Here is a 19,368-nt window from a genome sequence, read left to right as displayed (position 1 = left end):
AGTTCTCTCAATACAACATTAACCTTCTCATTTCATTATTTTAGTGAGATATTTTGAAATCCACACCAGTATTTTTCAGTATAGTTGGTTTTAATATAAGTAGAATTTTAGTTTCGGTATAATTCAATATACTTTTATATAAGTTTTTTTTACTCATGCATTGATAGTTTTTCGGTTACAACAGTAATAAGCAGAATTACCATTTTATACTGCCTTAAGTTCCATTTCCTTTTTTTTTTTTCATTTTGTAGCTGTTGTTGTAGTTGTTATTAAAATGTATATTTATTTATGAATTTATATATTTCTATGTCAGTAATTGGAGAAATGATATACAGAACAGTCGTAACAACATTAAGAAGAAAGAGACAGGTGGAATGAGACAACCTGGTAGACATTCAGCTTGTTTTGGCGCCTGGGCATTTTGGAGCTGGGAGTCAAACATACGTATGTGCATATAGAAATATACACATACAGATGGAAAGAATGAAATAGATGGAGAGAGAGAGAGAGGGAGAGAGAGAGAGAGGGAGAGAGAGAGAGAGGGAGAGAGAGAGAGAGGGAGAGAGAGGGAGAGAGAGAGAGAGAGAGAGGCCGGAAGAGACATAATTTATTAATTGAATATGATTGACATAAACATGTTGTTTCTCCTTATAAACAGTGGGAAAGAGGAAAAGAAAGGTATTACATATATAAACATAACTAGATGGTCACACACATAAACAGAGAGAGAGGGGGGGGGGAGAAGGAGAGAAAGACTAAAATGTCTGATGTCAAATAAGTCAGCATCAAATCAGTGATGCCAAATAAGCAACACCAAAACAGCTGTGCCAAAGCGTCTCAGACCTAGAGACAGGTGAACCAGAATAATTGGTAGTGGAAGAATAAAATAATTCATGATAAACAATTTATAAATTGTAGAGACCATGTTACAAAGCTATAATGCAATGTCGTCATATAATCAACCACACATGTTAAGATTTGTAAAATGACTTTCACAAAATGATTATCTGGAACCAGTATTATGAACACACAGAAGCAACTAGAACAACAAAAATTAACTGATGGTGATGATACAGAGATAATAGTGAGACGAGGAACAAGTTAACAGAATATTATCATTTGGTATTTATAAACAACTTTCTTATATTACGTCTTCATAAAAATAAGGGTCTATGTCTCAATTTTTGTATATTTTTAGTTTTTTTTTTTTTTGGTTTTTTTTTTTTTTGGTTTTTGTTTTTCTCTTTTGAATATATTTTCAAACAATAGACTAGGACTTGCCTGGGTCATGCCAACATTCTGAATTATTATAATGAATTCCAGCATTTTTATATATGGACATTAATATGAAAGTGTTAATAGGACGGTCTAATAACTTCAGTATTTTGTTAAAAATAAACACTTTCCATTTCGAGGACTAGGAGTGACTGGATATGTTTGGGAATGTCTATGATTTATGATGTCTTCTGCTACAGACACAAACCAGCAAAGAATCTGACTCATTCCTACCAGAAAGAAGACAAACTATTTGTTCTCCAACTGTTAAGGACTCCACAAATGTTGTTGAGTTTCTGAAGGCAGAGCAACTTTTATCAGCAATGAAGACGAACAGGGGAAATTACAGTAGTTTGTCCCCTTCACCCACAACTAATAGAAACTAGTGCCAGAGTTCTTTTGTTCAGGATGAGTTGCCAGCAACAACAGTCCAAATTTGAAATACATGCTAATGAAAATGATCCTTCAAACGATGTTGTCTTACTCCAGTATAACAAGCATGAAAGCTTTCTTTTCAAGACAAAAGCAAACCAAGAGAAATGTAAGAAATCCAGGACTTTGATTCCCAAAGTGGTTCAGAACAGAATTAATTTATACACAAATGGAATTAATAACAATAAACAAAAAAAAAACATTCCTTCACCTCCTTTTTTTACCTAACATAACTAACTACCACTATAATATGATACTGTTGACTGCAGTAACTACAATCTACAGGAACAGGAAAAAGACAACAAAAAAAAAACAGCAACCAATCTTCATACTATTTATACATGACAATGTACTCCCCCCACCACTCCATGTCTCCTTCCCCACTCCTTCCATACCTCAAAACAAGGATAGCATACTGTTTGATATTGGTGTTCTACCACATCACGCTAGTTATAAACAACTTAATTACTGGCTAAAAGATTTTTTTTTTTTTCAAAATTGTTCTTAGATGTCTTTTTAATCAGTAGAGAATAACATTCAGTCGAGTTAGTGTTATAAAAGAGTTAATGGAAGCATTTTAAAATAGAGAGAAATGATTGCCTTCTCACGCTAATGGATAGTGATGTTTGTTTTGTTCAGCTGAATCGGCAATAATAAATGTGAAGAAATATTTAGATCACTAGGTTTTGTTCTGTTTTTATGTCAATATGCACAACAAATATTCTAATATATATTAACTGAAGAAGTTGACGTTATTCATGAAGATTATTTCCTACAGAATCTGTGAAAATATAAACACGGTAGGATTAATTGTATTAACCCTGATACAACAGTAATTACGTTTTTATTTACAACGGAAAGATTGAATTAAATGCAAAACAAATATGAAAACAAAACAAAATTTCCCAACATTGCAAAATTATTAAAAACCCTCAAACAAAAAAAAGGAATTAGATGCAAAAAAAAATAAAATAATAATAAAAATTAAAAAATTAAACCCAAGAGGTAATTATTTTAATAGATTGTCACTGATGAGTCATGTTTGGTAACAATATATTTTCTGATTTCTAGGATATTAAGTAAGGATCTATAAATGAAATAATGGTATAATGATAGGTTCATCCTGTCTAACGATGGCAACATTGATCTGATGCTTCACAAATGATGGGAATGGTAAAAATGATTCTCATTGCACACTTCACAAAAGTTAATCCTGATTTCAAAGTTTAAAAAGTATTCAAGTTAAAAATAGAAGACTTGACAAAATGCAAGCTATCTTCATGGACAAATATATCAGTATATCACATAAAGAATTCTCAAGCATCCACTGCTATTACATGACCGCAAACTTCCATTTAATGGTCTGTAAAGAAAAGAAAAAAACAATTATTTGTTTTATGTCATAAGAATTCAAGAACTTTGAGAGAACATGAAATAATTTGTTTTTATTGGTATAACTCAAAGGAGGTAAATCTATGAATAAATGCTTCAAGTTTTGGGACAAGGCCAACAGTTACAGATGGAGAGGCCTTGTCAATTATATTGGCCCCAGTACTTGAGTAGTACTTATTTTATGGACCTTGTAAAAATGGGAGGTAAAATTGACCCCAGCAGAATTTGAACCCTGAACATATAGAGGCAGAAGAAATGCCACTAAGCAGTTGCCTACCAAATTGCTGTCTTTATAAAGCTATAAATAACAGCGTGTAAATATTGGGTTAAAAATGCTTTGGAGAGAAAAAGATAGAAGGTTGCCTGTGAAATTTGAACCCACATCTTCTGTAAACATGACAGATAGTCTACCATCAGAACAAAGCAATCGTTTGAATTTATCCATTTTAGAAGCCTTATTCTTACCAACAAGATGTAATTGTTATATAAGACATAGTGTTTAATTATCAGTGTCACAGCTAAATATCAAATTCTGTATGTACTGGATAATGTAACCCTTGATATATATATATATATATATATATATATATATATATATATATATATATATATATATAAAGACACCCCTTTGGTCATGACTGACCATGGGATTGCACCTAAAAAGTTACCCTCTGAGGCACAAGTCCAAGCAAGGTTGTCCAAGCAGCAACACACTCTAGTTCAATTTTCACTCATTTACTTATTTATTTCATTTTTCTTTTCTAAAATTTTCATTGCTTCTTACAACCTCTTCAACAGTTGTTGATATGTATATATCTATGTGTGTGTGTGTGTGTCTTTGTGTCTGTGTTTTTTCCTCCCATCACCGCTCGACAACCGGTGTTGGTGTGTCTACATCCCTGTTAACTTAGTGGTTCAGTGAAAGAGGCCAATAGAATAACTACCAGGTTTTTAAAAAAATAAGTCCTGGGGTCAATTTGCTTGACTAAAAAACTCTCCAAGGCAGTGCTCCAGCATGGCTGCAGTCAAATGACTGAAACAAGTAAAAGAATAACAGAAATAATTAGTCAAAATATTTTACCTGGTGAACATTCACATCCCATTATGGATCATCTGGAGGTAAAGGAAAATAAAATATTTATAATTAAATGAAACTCAATAGCTATATTGAATATAAAACAAGGACATTAAAAATCGATTTATATTAGGTTGTTCAGAAAATAATGGCCAATTTTAAAAATAAGCCTATATTCTTCAAAAACTGAACTTATTCAAAGGTTTAATTACTCAAAATGTGATCCCTAAATTGTTATGCATTTCTCCCATTGATTAACAAAGTCATTTATGCTTCTTCAATAAAAATCCAAAGGTTTTGATGCCAATAAATCCTTGAATTCAGTTTTGACCTTGGTTTTGGAACAGATAGTTTTCTTTGCCTTAAAAAAAGTGTCTAGATGCTTCAGAAAGTGCCATGCAGTGGGACTGAACCCGGAACTACTTACCACATAGCCACTCCTACGCCTATATATATATATATATATATATATATATATATATATATATCTTTAACATCAATAATGGAAAATATAAATTAAAGCCCTAAGATGTAACACAATTTTGTTAAAAGAATGTGCATTTATAAAGCAATGAAGAATTACTGCCAATAAATTTTTTAATATACACAAACACAAACACTTTGGTGCATTTTTAACACAGTATTTGTTACTAAACATGATATCATTGTAAATACCGTTGTTCTATCAATGCTTATGTGTAGTGAAAAATTGAGCCCATCTCAATTATTGTTACCCTTTTGATGCAAATCAAACAAAAGAATTGTATTATTTGTTTATATATAACATGCAGTTATATAATCAAATATTGTTAAATACAAAATGAAAGTAAAACAAAGCAAGCCAATACGTAGATATTTTATAGCAATGTAATCTTAGTATTACTTGTGTTAAAGCAATGGGCATACCTACACAATTGTGCCCCACCAATATTTTTTCCTCATAACTTCCAGAAAAATAGATATTTTTTAATGAAATTTTCTACAAATAAGCTTCAGATGGTGTAGATTCTGATTATATCAGGATTTGTTGAAAAAATATTTCTGGTGAATGGGGAGAGGAGTTTCAGAAAATTCAAGAATCAGATTTGTTACCTCATAACTTTTAGAAAACTGGATATTTAAAAAAAAAATTTTCTAGTGTGTAAATTATGATTATATCAGAATTTGATGTGAAAAGAAAATGATGAGCATGCACACATACATACAAACACACACAATTTTTTGCAAAATTTCAAGTTTCATGTTGTAGATATTTATGTTGTGTGTCAGAATGTGTGTGCGTAAGCCCACCATTTTTTCTTCTTTTTCCATTTTAATTTCCAATATAATCACAATTTACACACTCTAAAAGGCATTTGTATAAAATTTCTTAAAAAAATATTCATTTTCCTAAAATTGAAGTGAAAACAAATCCGCTTCATGTGAATTTTCTGAAACTACACTCCACATTCACAATAAATTCTGGTATAATTGGAATCTACAACATCTGAAGCATATTTGTAAACATTTCATCAAAAAATATCGATTTTTCTGAAAGTTATGAGGAAACAAAGTTTGGGGGGGGGGCACATGTGTGTAGGTATGCCAAGCAATAAAATATTAATTCTTTGGCGAAGCACGCAACAATTGAAAATGTAAAATTTTAAGCAGACAGTTATAAGATGAAATATTACAGAGCAGTCATCAACAGAACGTGCATTTAGTATTAATGAACAAAAATGAATAAATGAAGAATATTAACTGGATAAAAAAAAAAGAAAATGACTGAAACATAAGTAATAATAGAAGATATTCAAACATGCAATGTTTACCAAGTAAACAAGAAGAAAGAGGAGGATGAAGATATTCTGGCAAATTGTGTTGAAAAAATTCAGAGTATGAAGTGTAGTCTTGTAATCAGAAAGAAACAAAGATACAGAACTAGGAACAGAATTCAAGAAGAGCAATCTGAATCCATCTTAGGATTCATATGCTTAATCCAGATACTCTATGTATTTATTCTTTCACTTGCTTCAGTCATTTGACTGTGCTCATACTGGAGCACCGCTTTTTTTTTAATTTTTTAATATTTTATTAGCCGAAGAAATCAACCCCAGTATTTATTCTTTGTAAGTCTGGTACTTATTCTATCGGTCTCTTTTGCCAGACCCTTAAGTTACAGGGACATAAACACACCAGCACTGGGCTTCTTTCAGTTTCCGACTACCAAGTCCACTCACAAGGCTTTGGTTGGTCTGAGCCTACAGTAGAAGACATTTGTCCAAAGTGCCATGCAGCAGGACTGAACCTCGAACCATGTGGTTGGGAAGCAAGCTTCTTACCACACAGTCATGCCTGTGCCTTATATAATTAAATCAATTTTGCAAGAAATTAAATGTCAAAATGACATTTAAATGACAGGGTACAAGTGTTTGCACATGTGCATACACTGTCGTTTTGTCATGAACACTTCACTCTGGCTGGGGCCAGTACCTCATTGTGCATGCATTACCAAAAGTCCATAATAAAGACGTCTTTTTAGAAATTGTATCAAAGATGCACACAGACATGGCACTCTTTCTTCAGCAGGTTCCAAAGTATTTGGCACACATGTGTGTGTATGTATAATAATCTCTTTTACTTGTTTCAGTCATTTGACCGTGGCCATGCTGGAGCACTGCCTTTAGTCGAGCAAATCGACCCCAGAACTTATTCTTTGTAAGCCTAGTACTTATTCTATCGGTTTCTTTTGCCGAACCGCTAAGTTACGGCAATAATGGCAATAACAGTAATATGAACAACAATAATAATAATGGTTTCAAATTTTGGCACAAGGCCAATAATTCTGAAGGGTGGGGTAAGTTGATTATATTGACCACAGTGCTCAACTGGTACTTATTTTATCAACCCCAAAAGGATGAAAGGCAAAGTTAACCTCAGCAGGATTTGAACTCAGAACATGAAGATGGAGGAAATGCCCTTAGGCATTTTGCTCAGCATGGCAATGACTCTACCAGCTCACCACCTTAACAATAATAATCCTTTCTACTAAAGGCACATCATCATCATCATCATCATCGTTTAACGTTCGCTTTCCATGCTAGCATGGGTTGGATGATTTGACTGAGGACTGGTGGACCAGGTGGCTACACCAAGCTCCAATCTGATCTGGCAGAGTTTCTACAGCTGGATGCCCTTCCTAACGCCAACCTCTCAGAGAGTGTAGTGGGTGCTTTTACGTGCCACCTGCACAGGAGCCAGTCCAGCGGCACTGGCAACGATCTTGCTCGAATGTCTAAGGCCTGAAATTTTGGGGGAGGGGACTAGTCAATTATACCGACCCCAGTGTTTCACTGGTACTTAATTCATTGACCCCCAACAGGATGAAAGGTAAAGTCAACCTCAGTGGAATTCAAACTCGGAACATAGCAACAGATAAAAATACCACAAGGCATTTTGTCCAGCATGCTAATGAATCTGCCAGCTCACTGCCTTAACAATGATAATAATAATCACAATGTTGTTGGCACTCCGTCACTTACAACGTCGAGGGTTCCAGTCGATCCGATCAACGGAACAGCCTGCTCGTGAAATTAACGTGCAAGTGGCTGAGCAATCCACAGACACTTGTACCATTAACGTAGTCCTCGGAGATATTCAGCATGACACAGCGTGGCCCTTTGAAATACAGGTACAACAGAAACAGGAAGAAATAGTGAGAGAAAGTTGTGGTTGAAGAATACAGCAGGGTTCGCCACCAACCCCTGCCGGAACCTCATGGAGCTTTAGGTGTTTTCGCTCAATAAACACTCACAACGCCCGGTCTGGGAATAGAAACTGCGATCTTATGACCGCGAGTCCTCTGCCCTAACCACTGGGCCATTGCGCCTCCACTATAATCACAATAATAACAACAATAATAAGTGAAAATAACAATAGTAATAAAAAGAAAACCAAAATTAGTAAGAGCGATAAATTTGAAGAGATGAATTGAAGGAATACAATAAGCTTGAGAAAAATGTTAGCGACAGAAGTAGTGCGGAAAAAATAAGGGTAAGCTAGAATTAATATACTAAGTGGGAAAGATTGTTGATATGTGAAGGCATCAGGGTAAAGGAAATAGGGAATTGAGAATTCGGGAGTTAAAAGCAATCACTGGCTGATAAAAGTATCTGATGTTGCTATAAAAGAAAATGTTGTCTGACTAACTGTCTCTCAATGCCATCTTGTTCATTCAAGCGTGTATACATGTTAATGGTGAATGGGCGTCAGTTTGAGTGAACTAGAGGAGAAAATGAAATTGAAGCATACAGAGTGATCACTTAGTAATTATTTCAAATTTTGGCACAAGGCCAGCAGCTTGGGGGAAGGGGGCTTGTTGATTATATCAACCCCAGTGCTTAATTGGCGCTTATTTTATTGACTCCAAAAGGATGAAAGGCAAAGTTGACCTTAGTGGAATTTGAACTCAGAACACATAGATGGACGAAATGCCGCTAAGCATTTTGCCCAGCATGCTAACGATTCTATCATGATCACTGTTAATAATAATTGAATTGATCAATGTTAATATTTTCAAAGATAAACTATAAATAAATTAATTAATCTTTCATCTTTTACTTGCTTTAGTTATTGGCCTATGGCCATGCTGGAGTCCTGCTTCAAAGCGCTTATTTTAAAGCCTGTTACTTTTTCTATTAGTGCCTTTTTTTTTCTTTTCTACTCTCGGCACAAGGCCCGAAAATTTTGCAGAGGGAGCCAGTTGATTAGATCGACCCCCAGTATGCAACTGGTACTTAATTTATCAGCCCAAAAGGATAAAAAGCAAAGTTGACCATGGCGGAATTTGAACTCAGAACGTAAAGGCAGACGAAATACCACTAAACATTTCACCCAGCATGCTAACGTTTCTGCCAGCTCGCCACCTTCTGTGAATGCCTTTTGCCAAAGCGCTAGATTATGGTGATGTAAGCAAACTAAATTTGGTGGTCAAGTGGCGGTGAAGGACAAACACAAATACAGACTCATGCATATAGTTTCTGTCTACCAAGTCCACTCACAAGCCTTTGGTCATCCAGGGATATAGAACAAGACACTTGTCCAAGCAGCCATGCGGTAGGATTGAACCCAAGAATCACAAAGTTGGGAGGCAAGCTTCTTAACTACACAGCCATGCCTGTATCATCCATCAATCAATTAATTAATAATCAGTCAATTAATGAATCCAAATCATGTATTAGGAATGGTGCAGGTTTTGAAGAATTTCCTGATACTAAGAATTTCTTAAGGCAGACTGTTTAACATTCAGTTTCTAATAATATTTAATTATAAAAATACAGTAGGAATTTGTTTTAGATCGACCCAGTATGCAACTGGTACTTAATTTATTGACACCAGAAGGATGAAAAGCAAAGTCAACCTTGCTGGAATTTGAACTCAGAATGTAAAGACAGATGATTTACTGCTAAGCATTTCGCCGGATGTGTTAACGTTTCTGCCAGCTCGCCGCCTTGGTGCCACATAAAGAGCACTGGTAGCCAAAACAGGCTATGGAACCTGGTCTGGCCCTGGGGGAAGCCAGTTCCTCTGAAGCTGTCCAACCCATGCCAGCATGGAAAACAGACGTTAAATGATGATGATAATGATGACGATGATACAGTATTTCATGATATTAAGACTAAATATAATTTATTACATTTGTTTTCCTGCCTATTTAGTTGATGATGACGATGACAACAACAACGATGGTCGTTATGAAGATAGTAATGACTAGATCTAACGAATAACTCCACTTACCAAAATCCAAGTTGAATTTTTTAGAGCTTGGGAACTGAATTGAACAATAATCTCCATCTGAAAGGGACTCTTGAGCATGTGAAACTTGTATTTCCTTCCTTGTTTCTTCAAGATTGTGGTATTTTAAATAAGCTAAAAAAGAAAAAAAGAAAAAAGAAAAACAAACATGTTTTGAGAATATGCATAACTGCAAGAATGGCTGTGTGGTCAAGAAGTTTTGTTTGCAATCATGTTGTTTTGTGTTCAGTCCCATTGCAGGGCACTTTGGGTAACATCAACAGAAACAAATGTTTACTCACACACACACACATGTAAATTTTCATTCATACACATGCATACACAGACTCATATACATACATCACAGACACATAGTTACAGATATACAAATATATACATATACTCACAAACACACAGATGTATACTCACATACATATAAATACAGAGCTTTACTCAACACACACACATTTACATACAGACATACTTATACACACATACCTACAGACATACACTCACACACACACTTTCTCTTTCTCACCACCAACACACATACATACACTCACACACACATACACACACAAATGTCTACTCAAACATATGCAGACATATCGTGCCACTCGGTCGGTTACCACGACGAGGGTTCCAGTTGATCCGATCAATGGAACAGCCTGCTCATGAAATTAACGTGCAAGTGGCTGAGCACTCCACAGACACGTGTACCCTTAACGTAGTTCTTGGGGATATTCAGCGTGACACAGTGTGACAAGGCTGACCCTTTGAAATACAGGCACAACAGAAACAGGAAGAAAGAATGAGAAAAAGTTGTGGTAAAAGAGTACAGCAGGGTTTGCCACCACCCACTGCCGGAGCCTCGTGGAGCTTTAGGTGTTTTCGCTCAATAAACATTCACAGCGCCCGGTCTGGGAATCGAAACCGCGATCCTATGACTGCGAGTCTGCTGCCCTAACCACTGGGCCTCCACTACAGACATATATTCATACACAGGTATACATATATATAGATGAATATTTACTTTCCCTTTCTCTGTCTCACCTCCACCCCTACCTCATATATAGGCATACGTACATAAAACCATAAAACAAATGTGTATTCTCTCTCTCTCTCACACACACATACTGATTTCTACTCTCACTCACACACACACACACACACGCACTTCGCTATCCACCATGAATATAAATGCTATCAGATGATACTGAAGATAATGAAACACCCTACCAGGCCGTGTACTTCCTGTCTGATGATTAGAAATGAAGTCTATTATATCTCGCTGAATATCACACTGTTCCAATATTTTACGAACATTTTCATAACACTGCAAAACAAAAACAAAAAATATAATTAAAAAAAAAACATTGAAAAGTGAAGTAACATTTTAAGACAGTAAATAATTATAAACGATCGTTACATTTTCTCCCTAGGTACAGCTTTGGGGGTGGTGCTTATACCATTTGTCAATAGTTTGGATTTTATTATGTCAACATATTAACCAGTGGAGATATTGGCCATCATTGTTGTGTCTTGATTTATACTTCACTACTATTATTATTATTATTATTATTATTATTATTATTATCATCATCATCATTGAGTGAGAGAGCAGTGCATGCCATCAAAGTGACACTGGGGTACAAATATACAAAGCCCAGTATACCCATCATGACTACCCGTCTGATAAGGGTACACCAGGCACATGCATCACAACCATGTGTGCACGACAGGGTGATCTCATATCAAGATAAACAGCGCATGACCTCGCAGGTGGGGCCCAGTTAGGATTTTCTTAAGGTTGCATAGCCCATCCCACCCAAATGGTCTCTGAATAAGGGTTGTTTAAGGATATTGAATGAAATACCCATGTTTTCAGAGGTGAATTATTCAAACCCCAAAGAATTCCTTGGGCCAACCAAAGCCTTGTGAGTAGATTTGGTAGACAGAAACTGATAAAAAAAACCTGTTTGTGTATCACCAATTTTTGACAACCAATGTTGGTGTATTTACATGCTTATAACTGCCCCAGCTTGGCCACAGTCTAAATGACTGAAACAAGTAAAAGATAAACAACATTTAAGGCAGCCACTACAGTGCAAGTTTAGAAAGAAAGTGTAAACAAAAGCAAACTATAGCAAAGAAGAAAAAAAAAAGCTACCCTTGTTTGCTTTGGTTTTCCTTTTGTTTACATTTAATTTCCAGCCTCCCTCGTAGAAGTTCTTCAAGATCCCTTTCACTCTGCCACCTAATACTTGGTATGAAACATTTCCGTTGCAACAGTTAAAACTGAACTTTAATTACACACTAACCTCACCAAGTTATCTATATCCTGCCACTTCCCATTACTGTGGGGGTCCCTGGAAAGGCATTGCTTATTATTATTTTTTGGGGGGATCCACATGAAAAGCATCCAGTCTACAATGTAAAGTAGTTGGCATTTGGAAGGGCATTCAGCTGTAAAAACCATGCCAAAACTGACCTCGCCCACGCTGGTGCCATGTAAAAAGCACTCAGCCCACTCTGCTCCTGGAAAACCATCCAACCCATGCTAGCATGGAAGGAGGACGTTAAATGATGACGATGATGATAATTGGACTGGACTGCCTATGTTCAGTGGAACTGAACCTAAAAGCCCGGTCGTTGGGACGCCAACTTCTTAACCATGCAGCCACACCTACCACCAACATAAAAAAAAACATCAATTCCCAATATTCAATGGAGAGGAAATCTATACAGTATATCTAAGGAAACATAAGAGGTATAGTGGGATTACAGATAGGCTAATAGAAAAGGTTCACTTCATACACAGCAGGTGTAAATAGGGACAATAAGCATTAAGAGCTCATGGGAAATAAACACTTTCAAATGTTTGGCAGGCTCCTTAGAAGTAGTTGGTAACTTTTGTTTTGTAGATGATCTAATTAGTAATGGGACTGGGTGATCCGAAATAATAGAGTAGGAATGGGTTAGAAAAAAAGAAGTTTTCAGAGAGCTATTTAGTAGCTCTGAGGAGATGCATGGCGTAGTGATTAAGGTGTTGGACCCATGACTGTAAGATTGTGGTTTCGATTCCTGGATCAGGCAATGTGTTGTGTTCTTGAGCAAAACACTTCATTTCATGTTGCTCCAGTCCACTCAGCTGATAGAAAGGAGTAATCCTGTGATGGACCAGCTTCCTATCCAGTGGGGAATATATATATATAGTCAATATAAGCAACAAGGATATCCTTGTTGCTTATTTTGACTTTAATCGTCTTATTCTGAAACTGTATGTGTAATACCATACTTAATTCTGGTGCCTCAACTTAAGTACCATATTCACCTGAATCTAAATTGAAGCTATGAGATAATGCAGGATTAATTTAAAATAATGTGAATGAATGTTTTGCATTTGACAGAATAATCCGAATGCAAAAAGGCCAAGGTAATGGATAAAGCAGCATGACTACTAGGTCGGTCAAGTACCCAGGACAGCGGAGATTTTGTCTTACCTTATCTTCTTCAACTGAAACTTGAGATCTTGCATTCAACACAACCCACAAAAGATTACGTTGCGTATCAATTCGTTCTTCTTCTAATTTTTGAAATTCCTGGAAGAAACCAAAGAAAAAAATTATTATTTTAGATATCTGTATAAAAGATGAAAGGCAAAGCTGAACATGGCAGAATTTGAACTCAGAATGTAGAGACAGACAAAATGCCGCTAAGCATTTTGCTTGGCATGCTAATGATTCTGCCAGCTCATCGCCTTATATATACAAGTTGGAAGTATGTCTTGTTTTTTATCATCATTATCATCAGCATACATAATAATAATAATAATAATAAAAATAATAAAATTTTAAAACAAACACATAATTTTCTTATGGTTTCTTAAACATTCTCTAGAACAACACTATGTACAAACCCAAATATATGGTACCCTAGGCATAACACCTACATGAACTACTAACTTGTTGTCTCTTGAGGTCTCTGGGTGAGACTCGGATCCAACTTGTACAAATGCAAAGCAAAAGTCAAACATAAAATAATAATAATAATAATGCACAGCTCTCTCACTCAATAATAATAATAATGATAATCCTTTCTACTATAGGCACAAGGCCTAAAATTTGTGGGGAGGGGACTAGTTGATTTCATTGACTCCAGTGTGTAACTGGTATTTATTTTATCGACTCCGAAAGGGTGAAAGGCAAAGTCGAACTCGGCAAAATCTGAACTCAGAACATAAAGATGGATGAAATGTTGCTAAGAATTTTGCCTGGTGTGTTAATGTTTCTGCCAGCTCACCGCCTTATATATACAACTTGGAAGTATGTGTTTCATTTTTTTAATCATCATTATCATCAGCATAAACAATAATAATAATAATAATAATAATAATTAATTCGTTTTATTGGCCACAAGGGCTAATATCAATTAAAAACATGTAAGGACATAGACAGGACGAAGGTTACAGAAGGTTTTGTCTGAAAAGGTAGGAAAGTTCGTCTAAACAGAGGAAGAAAACGGAGAAAGATATAACAAATAAATAGATAAATAAATAAATAAAAAATAATAACATTAAAAAAATCACTTTTCTATAAAAAAAAACAAAGCTGTACTTACAATAAGGGCTTGGTGTATCTCCCATTCAAAAGCTTTATGGCTCTCCTCCAGCTGGTCAACGAGGTTCTTGTAGAGAGCATCTGAAATAAATGGTGCCATAGTTGAAGTCATGAAGTCAGACACTTAACTCTTGTCTCTAAGTGGAATTTGTAACCTAAACAACCCAGTCAGTAGAAAAATAAAGTAAATAAAAATAAAGAAAGAACTAACAGTCCCAGACAATAATGGAATTGATGTCTACGCTGAGAACAAGCAGAGTTAAAAGATATGTAAAAGATAAACAGGTAGTAGAGGAGTGTTTTACCAGAAATGGCGGAGTGCGGATCTTTTTTTTTTGTCTTTTTTACTTGTTTTAGTCATTTGACTGTGGCCATGCTGGAGCACTGCCTTGAAGGTGTTTTAGTTGAACAAATCGACCCCGGGACTTAAAATGATTTTTTTTTTAGCCTGGTACTTATTCTATCAGACTCTTTTGCTGGACCGCCTAAGTTATGGGGATGTAAACACACCAACACTGGTTGTTAAACGGCGGAGTGAGGACAAACAGACACAAAGACACACGCATGTAGATATATATATACATACATATATGAAGGATTTCTTTCAGTTTCCGTCTGCCAAATCCACTCACAAGGCTTTTGGTTAGCCTGAAGCTACAGAAGAAGACACTTGCCCAAGGTGCCATGCAGTGGGACTGAAACTAGAACCATGTGGTTGGGAAGCAAGCTTCTTACCACACAGCCAAATAGTATAATTTTTAAAAATCTTTTTTTTGTTTCAGTCATTGAACTGTCAAAATACCTGGGTGCCATCTTGAAGGGTTTTAGTTGAACAAATTGACCCCAGTAATTATTTTGCAAGTCCGATAGTAATTCTATTGGTCAACTTTGATGAACTGCTATACAGTGGGATCAAACACAAGACCTCATGATTGCAAAGCAGACTTGTTAACCATTTGGCCATGCTGTGTCCATTTGCACACAAACACACAAGGACTTACCACTCCATAATGCCTTACTATGAGAATAAATAATTCACTTGAACTTCCACTCACCAGCATTTTCTTTACCCTGAACAGCTTTGATGTGTTTGTTGAATAACTGCAAAGAGAGAATAGTGTGTTGGACGGGTTTGTAAATATTTACAATGATTACTCAGCTCAATTCAGGATCTACATCAATCATACAATGAAAATATTTCTTTCCTGGATAAACACATTCAATACTATACACAGGTATTTTTTTATTCTTTTACTAGTTTCAGTCATTTGACTGTGGCCATGCTAGAGCATCGCCTTTTAGTTGAAGAAATCGACCCCTGGACTTATTCTTTGTAAGCCTGGTATTTATTCTATTGGTCTCTTCTGCCAAACCACTAAGTTAAGGGGATGTATCGATTGTCAAATGAGGGGTGGTGGGGCAAACATAGACACAAACACACACACACACACATATACGACAGGTTTCTTTCAGTTTCCGTCTACCAAATCTACTGACAAGGTTTTGGTTGGCCCAAGACTATAGTAGAAGACACTTGCCCAAGGTGACATGCAGTGAGACTGAACCCAGAACCATGTGGTTGGGCAGTAAGCTTCTTACCACACAGCCACGTAAATTTAAATTGTACTGTATACTTTTATATGGCACAAAATAAGGTGGTTGGTATTAAGAAGGGCATCCAGCCATAGAAGATATGCCAAAGTTGACAGTGGAGCTTGGTGCAGCCCTATGGCTTGTCAGATTCTATAAACTAACTCACCTCTCTCGTTACTATTCCTCATTCGGTCGAAGGGGTCTTGTTGTGTGAGTTATTTGGGGGGCCTCACTGCAGCTGGTGCCATGTAAAAAGCACCCAGTGCACATGGTAAAGTGGTTAGTGCTACGAAGGGCACCAAGGCATAGAAACCATGCCAAAGCAGACGGCAGAGTTTGGCGCAGTCTTCTGACTTGCCAGCTCTTGTCAACCCATCCAATCCATGCTAGTATGAAAAATGGATGTTTGATGATGATGATGATGATGGTGATAGCGATGCTAATGATGATGACAATGGTGTCACATCATAACCATGTGATTTCAGGTTCATTCTATTCAGCATCATCAGTGAAAACATTTAATCAACATATGAGAGAGAGAGAGGGGGGGGGAGAAAGAGAGGGGGAGAGAGAAAGAGAAAGAGAGGGGAAGAAAGAGTGAGAGAGAAAGAGAGGGAGAGAGAGAGAGAAAGAGAGAGAGTAAGTGAGTGAGAACATTAAACTGCCTGATGTGAAATAAGTTAGCATTGAATGAGTAACACCAAATAGGCCAACACTAAAACAGCTTCATACTCTCTCTCATCTCCAAAGCACAGAGAAACTTTATTTACCTTTTCTGTATCTTTAGTAGAAACCGCAAAAGATTTTGTAGACTCATACTGCTTTTTACACTGAATATTTTCAAGGAATTTCTGTTTATAAACTTTTTCAGCCTGACAAAACAAAAAAATAAAAATACTTTGCTCATGTATATATGTATATGTGTGTATATGTCTGTGTTTGTCCCCCCAACATCGCTTGACAACTGATGCTAGTGTGTTTACGTCCCCGTAACTTAGCGGTTCGGCAAAAGAGACCGAGAGAATAAGTACGAGGCTTCCAAAAGAATAAGTCCTGGGGTCGATTTGCTCGACTAAAGGCGATGCTCCAGCATGGCCGCAGTCAAATGACTGAAACAAGTAAAAGAGTAAAAGAGTAAAAGAGTAGACATTCTTTCTTTTATTTGTTTCAGTTGTTTGACTGTGGCCATGCTGGAGCACCGCCTTTCGTTGAACAAATCGATCCCAGGGCTTATTCTTTGTAAGCCCAGTACTTAGTCTATCGGTCTCTTTAGCCAAACCACTAAGTTATGGGGATTTAAACACACCAACAACGGTTGTCAAGCAATGGTGAGGGGACAAACACAGACACACAAACATATACACACACATATATAAATTTATATGAATAAGGATAAGATCATTATTTAAAATACCAATCTTATCAGGTGGCCAGCATGGGAATAAAAACCTCAGAGGTAATAATTATTATGAAAATTATAATTTAGGGTATCTAAGAGATACCTTAAACTGACCCCAGGACTTATTCTATCGGTCTCTTTTGCTGAACCATTAGAATATGGGGATGTAAACACACCAACATCAGTTGTCAAGTGATGGTAGGATGGGGGGACAAACACAAACATATATTTTCAATGGGTTTCTTTCAGTTTCCATCTACCAAATTCACTCACAAGGCTTTGATACATATATATATATATATACACACACACACGCAAACATGTTACATACACGTATCTGCATGTATATACACGTACATATGTATATATACACACACACACATATATATATATACATATGTCATCATTGTCAACATCCTTTTCACATCTGTTTCCATGCTGACATAGGTTAGACATGACTTTCTAAAGCAACATTCCTATGACTGACTGTTTATCTTGATGTCAAGCGTTCTTCATTTTTAATTGAGATAATTATTTATTCCACTGGTGTTTACATGCCAACTCTGTGAAACATTAACAAACGTCACCGCAAAAGTTTGCCAAGACAAATTATATGTATGTGTGTACACAACCACACATACTTCATATGTGTATGATTTGTGTCCACAGGCATTTGTCACTGCATACACACACACATGAGGTGGGGCTGTAAACTTCCTGGTTCCTAGATTTGGGTAAAAAAAAAATACAAGAGGATCAGTTAATTATGATTTTATTCAACATATTCACACACTTATTGTAGTAGTCCTTCAGTTTTTCTAAGCTCTGTACAAGAACCCAAAAGTTTGGGCCTCCAATAAGGCTTTTCATGTTACCTTAAAACCAGGAACTTTTTTGGCACCCCTTGTCTCCTATCTCTCTCTTCTATCTTTTCTTTTTTCCAAGAAGATATTTTTCTCAGCATTCACTATTTTCCCCTCGCTCAGGTCTAACAACCCTCCATGTTTGTCTACATTCGGTTTCCCTGTATGTCTCCACTGTCCAGTTTCCGTTCCTAACTTTAACCCTCCATAAATCCAAAATTTTATTTTGGTATTTATGGGAGCAATTGTTTTCGAAGACTCATATTGTCATTGACTCATATTGCTCGAAATGGGAAGTAAGATAGGCAACCGACAACTGATGAAGGATCATTCTTTGTATTACTTGTCCTGTTTTCCATTTTTCTCTTGTTATTTGCACATTTAACTTATTCGTTTTCGTATTTCATGTTGTTTACTGTACCCATATATGCATATATACAGGGTGTCCATAAAGTCTGGGTACATGGAGTAAATAAAATCATAACATAAACATTTAAATATAAGAAATAATAATTTCTTAGTGCATGTGTTAATCCCCATGTGGGTACATGGAGTAAATAAAATCATAACATAAACTATTAAATATAAGAAATAATAATTTCTTAAAGTATGTGTTAATCCCCATGTACACAGACTTTGTGGACACCCTGTATATTATTTATATTATATATATATATATATTTGCTAAAATAAGTCTGAAACCATGGTCCAAGAGATAGATGGTAAATGTTTTTATTTTTCATTCCCTTCGACGTTTTATCCCTAAAAGTGGTTTGGAATTTAGCTGTTCTTTCTAGCACTGTATTTACATATATATATATATATATATATATATATATATATATATATATATATATACATATATATATATATATATATATGATGCATACAGGGTGAGCCAAAAGTCATGCACAAAATAAGCTCAATATACTCCAGAATTGTTAAAGG

General features: G+C 35.9%; 1 protein-coding gene across 2 annotated transcripts in view; it reads right to left on the bottom strand.

The window, feature by feature from the left end:
• Positions 1-1,191: 1,191 nt before the first annotated feature.
• LOC106880802 (proline-serine-threonine phosphatase-interacting protein 2) overlaps positions 1,192-19,368 on the bottom strand; it is a 47,902-nt gene continuing 29,725 nt past the window's right edge. Inside the window, exons 6-14 of one of the 2 annotated variants that reach the window (XR_008266054.2) lie at positions 16,929-17,030; positions 15,621-15,666; positions 14,567-14,646; positions 13,450-13,548; positions 11,186-11,282; positions 9,950-10,081; positions 8,363-8,435; positions 4,181-4,212; positions 1,192-3,070 (exon numbers count right to left, since the gene is read on the bottom strand). Coding sequence is in view for 1 of the 2 variants with exons in the window: in XM_052974483.2 (XP_052830443.1) it covers positions 4,202-4,212; positions 9,950-10,081; positions 11,186-11,282; positions 13,450-13,548; positions 14,567-14,646; positions 15,621-15,666; positions 16,929-17,030 (567 nt within the window). In the remaining variant the exon portion in view is untranslated. The remainder of the gene's footprint in view (positions 3,071-4,180; positions 4,213-8,362; positions 8,436-9,949; positions 10,082-11,185; positions 11,283-13,449; positions 13,549-14,566; positions 14,647-15,620; positions 15,667-16,928; positions 17,031-19,368) is intronic. The other variant, XM_052974483.2, reaches the window with a different exon arrangement.

The sequence above is a fragment of the Octopus bimaculoides genome, chromosome 18 (assembly GCF_046866305.1).
Source record: "Octopus bimaculoides isolate indiv1 chromosome 18, ASM4686630v1, whole genome shotgun sequence".
Taxonomy (NCBI): domain Eukaryota; kingdom Metazoa; phylum Mollusca; class Cephalopoda; order Octopoda; family Octopodidae; genus Octopus; species Octopus bimaculoides.
The sequence above is the reverse complement of the archived record's forward strand: the minus strand, read 5'-3'. Positions and strand labels throughout refer to the sequence as shown.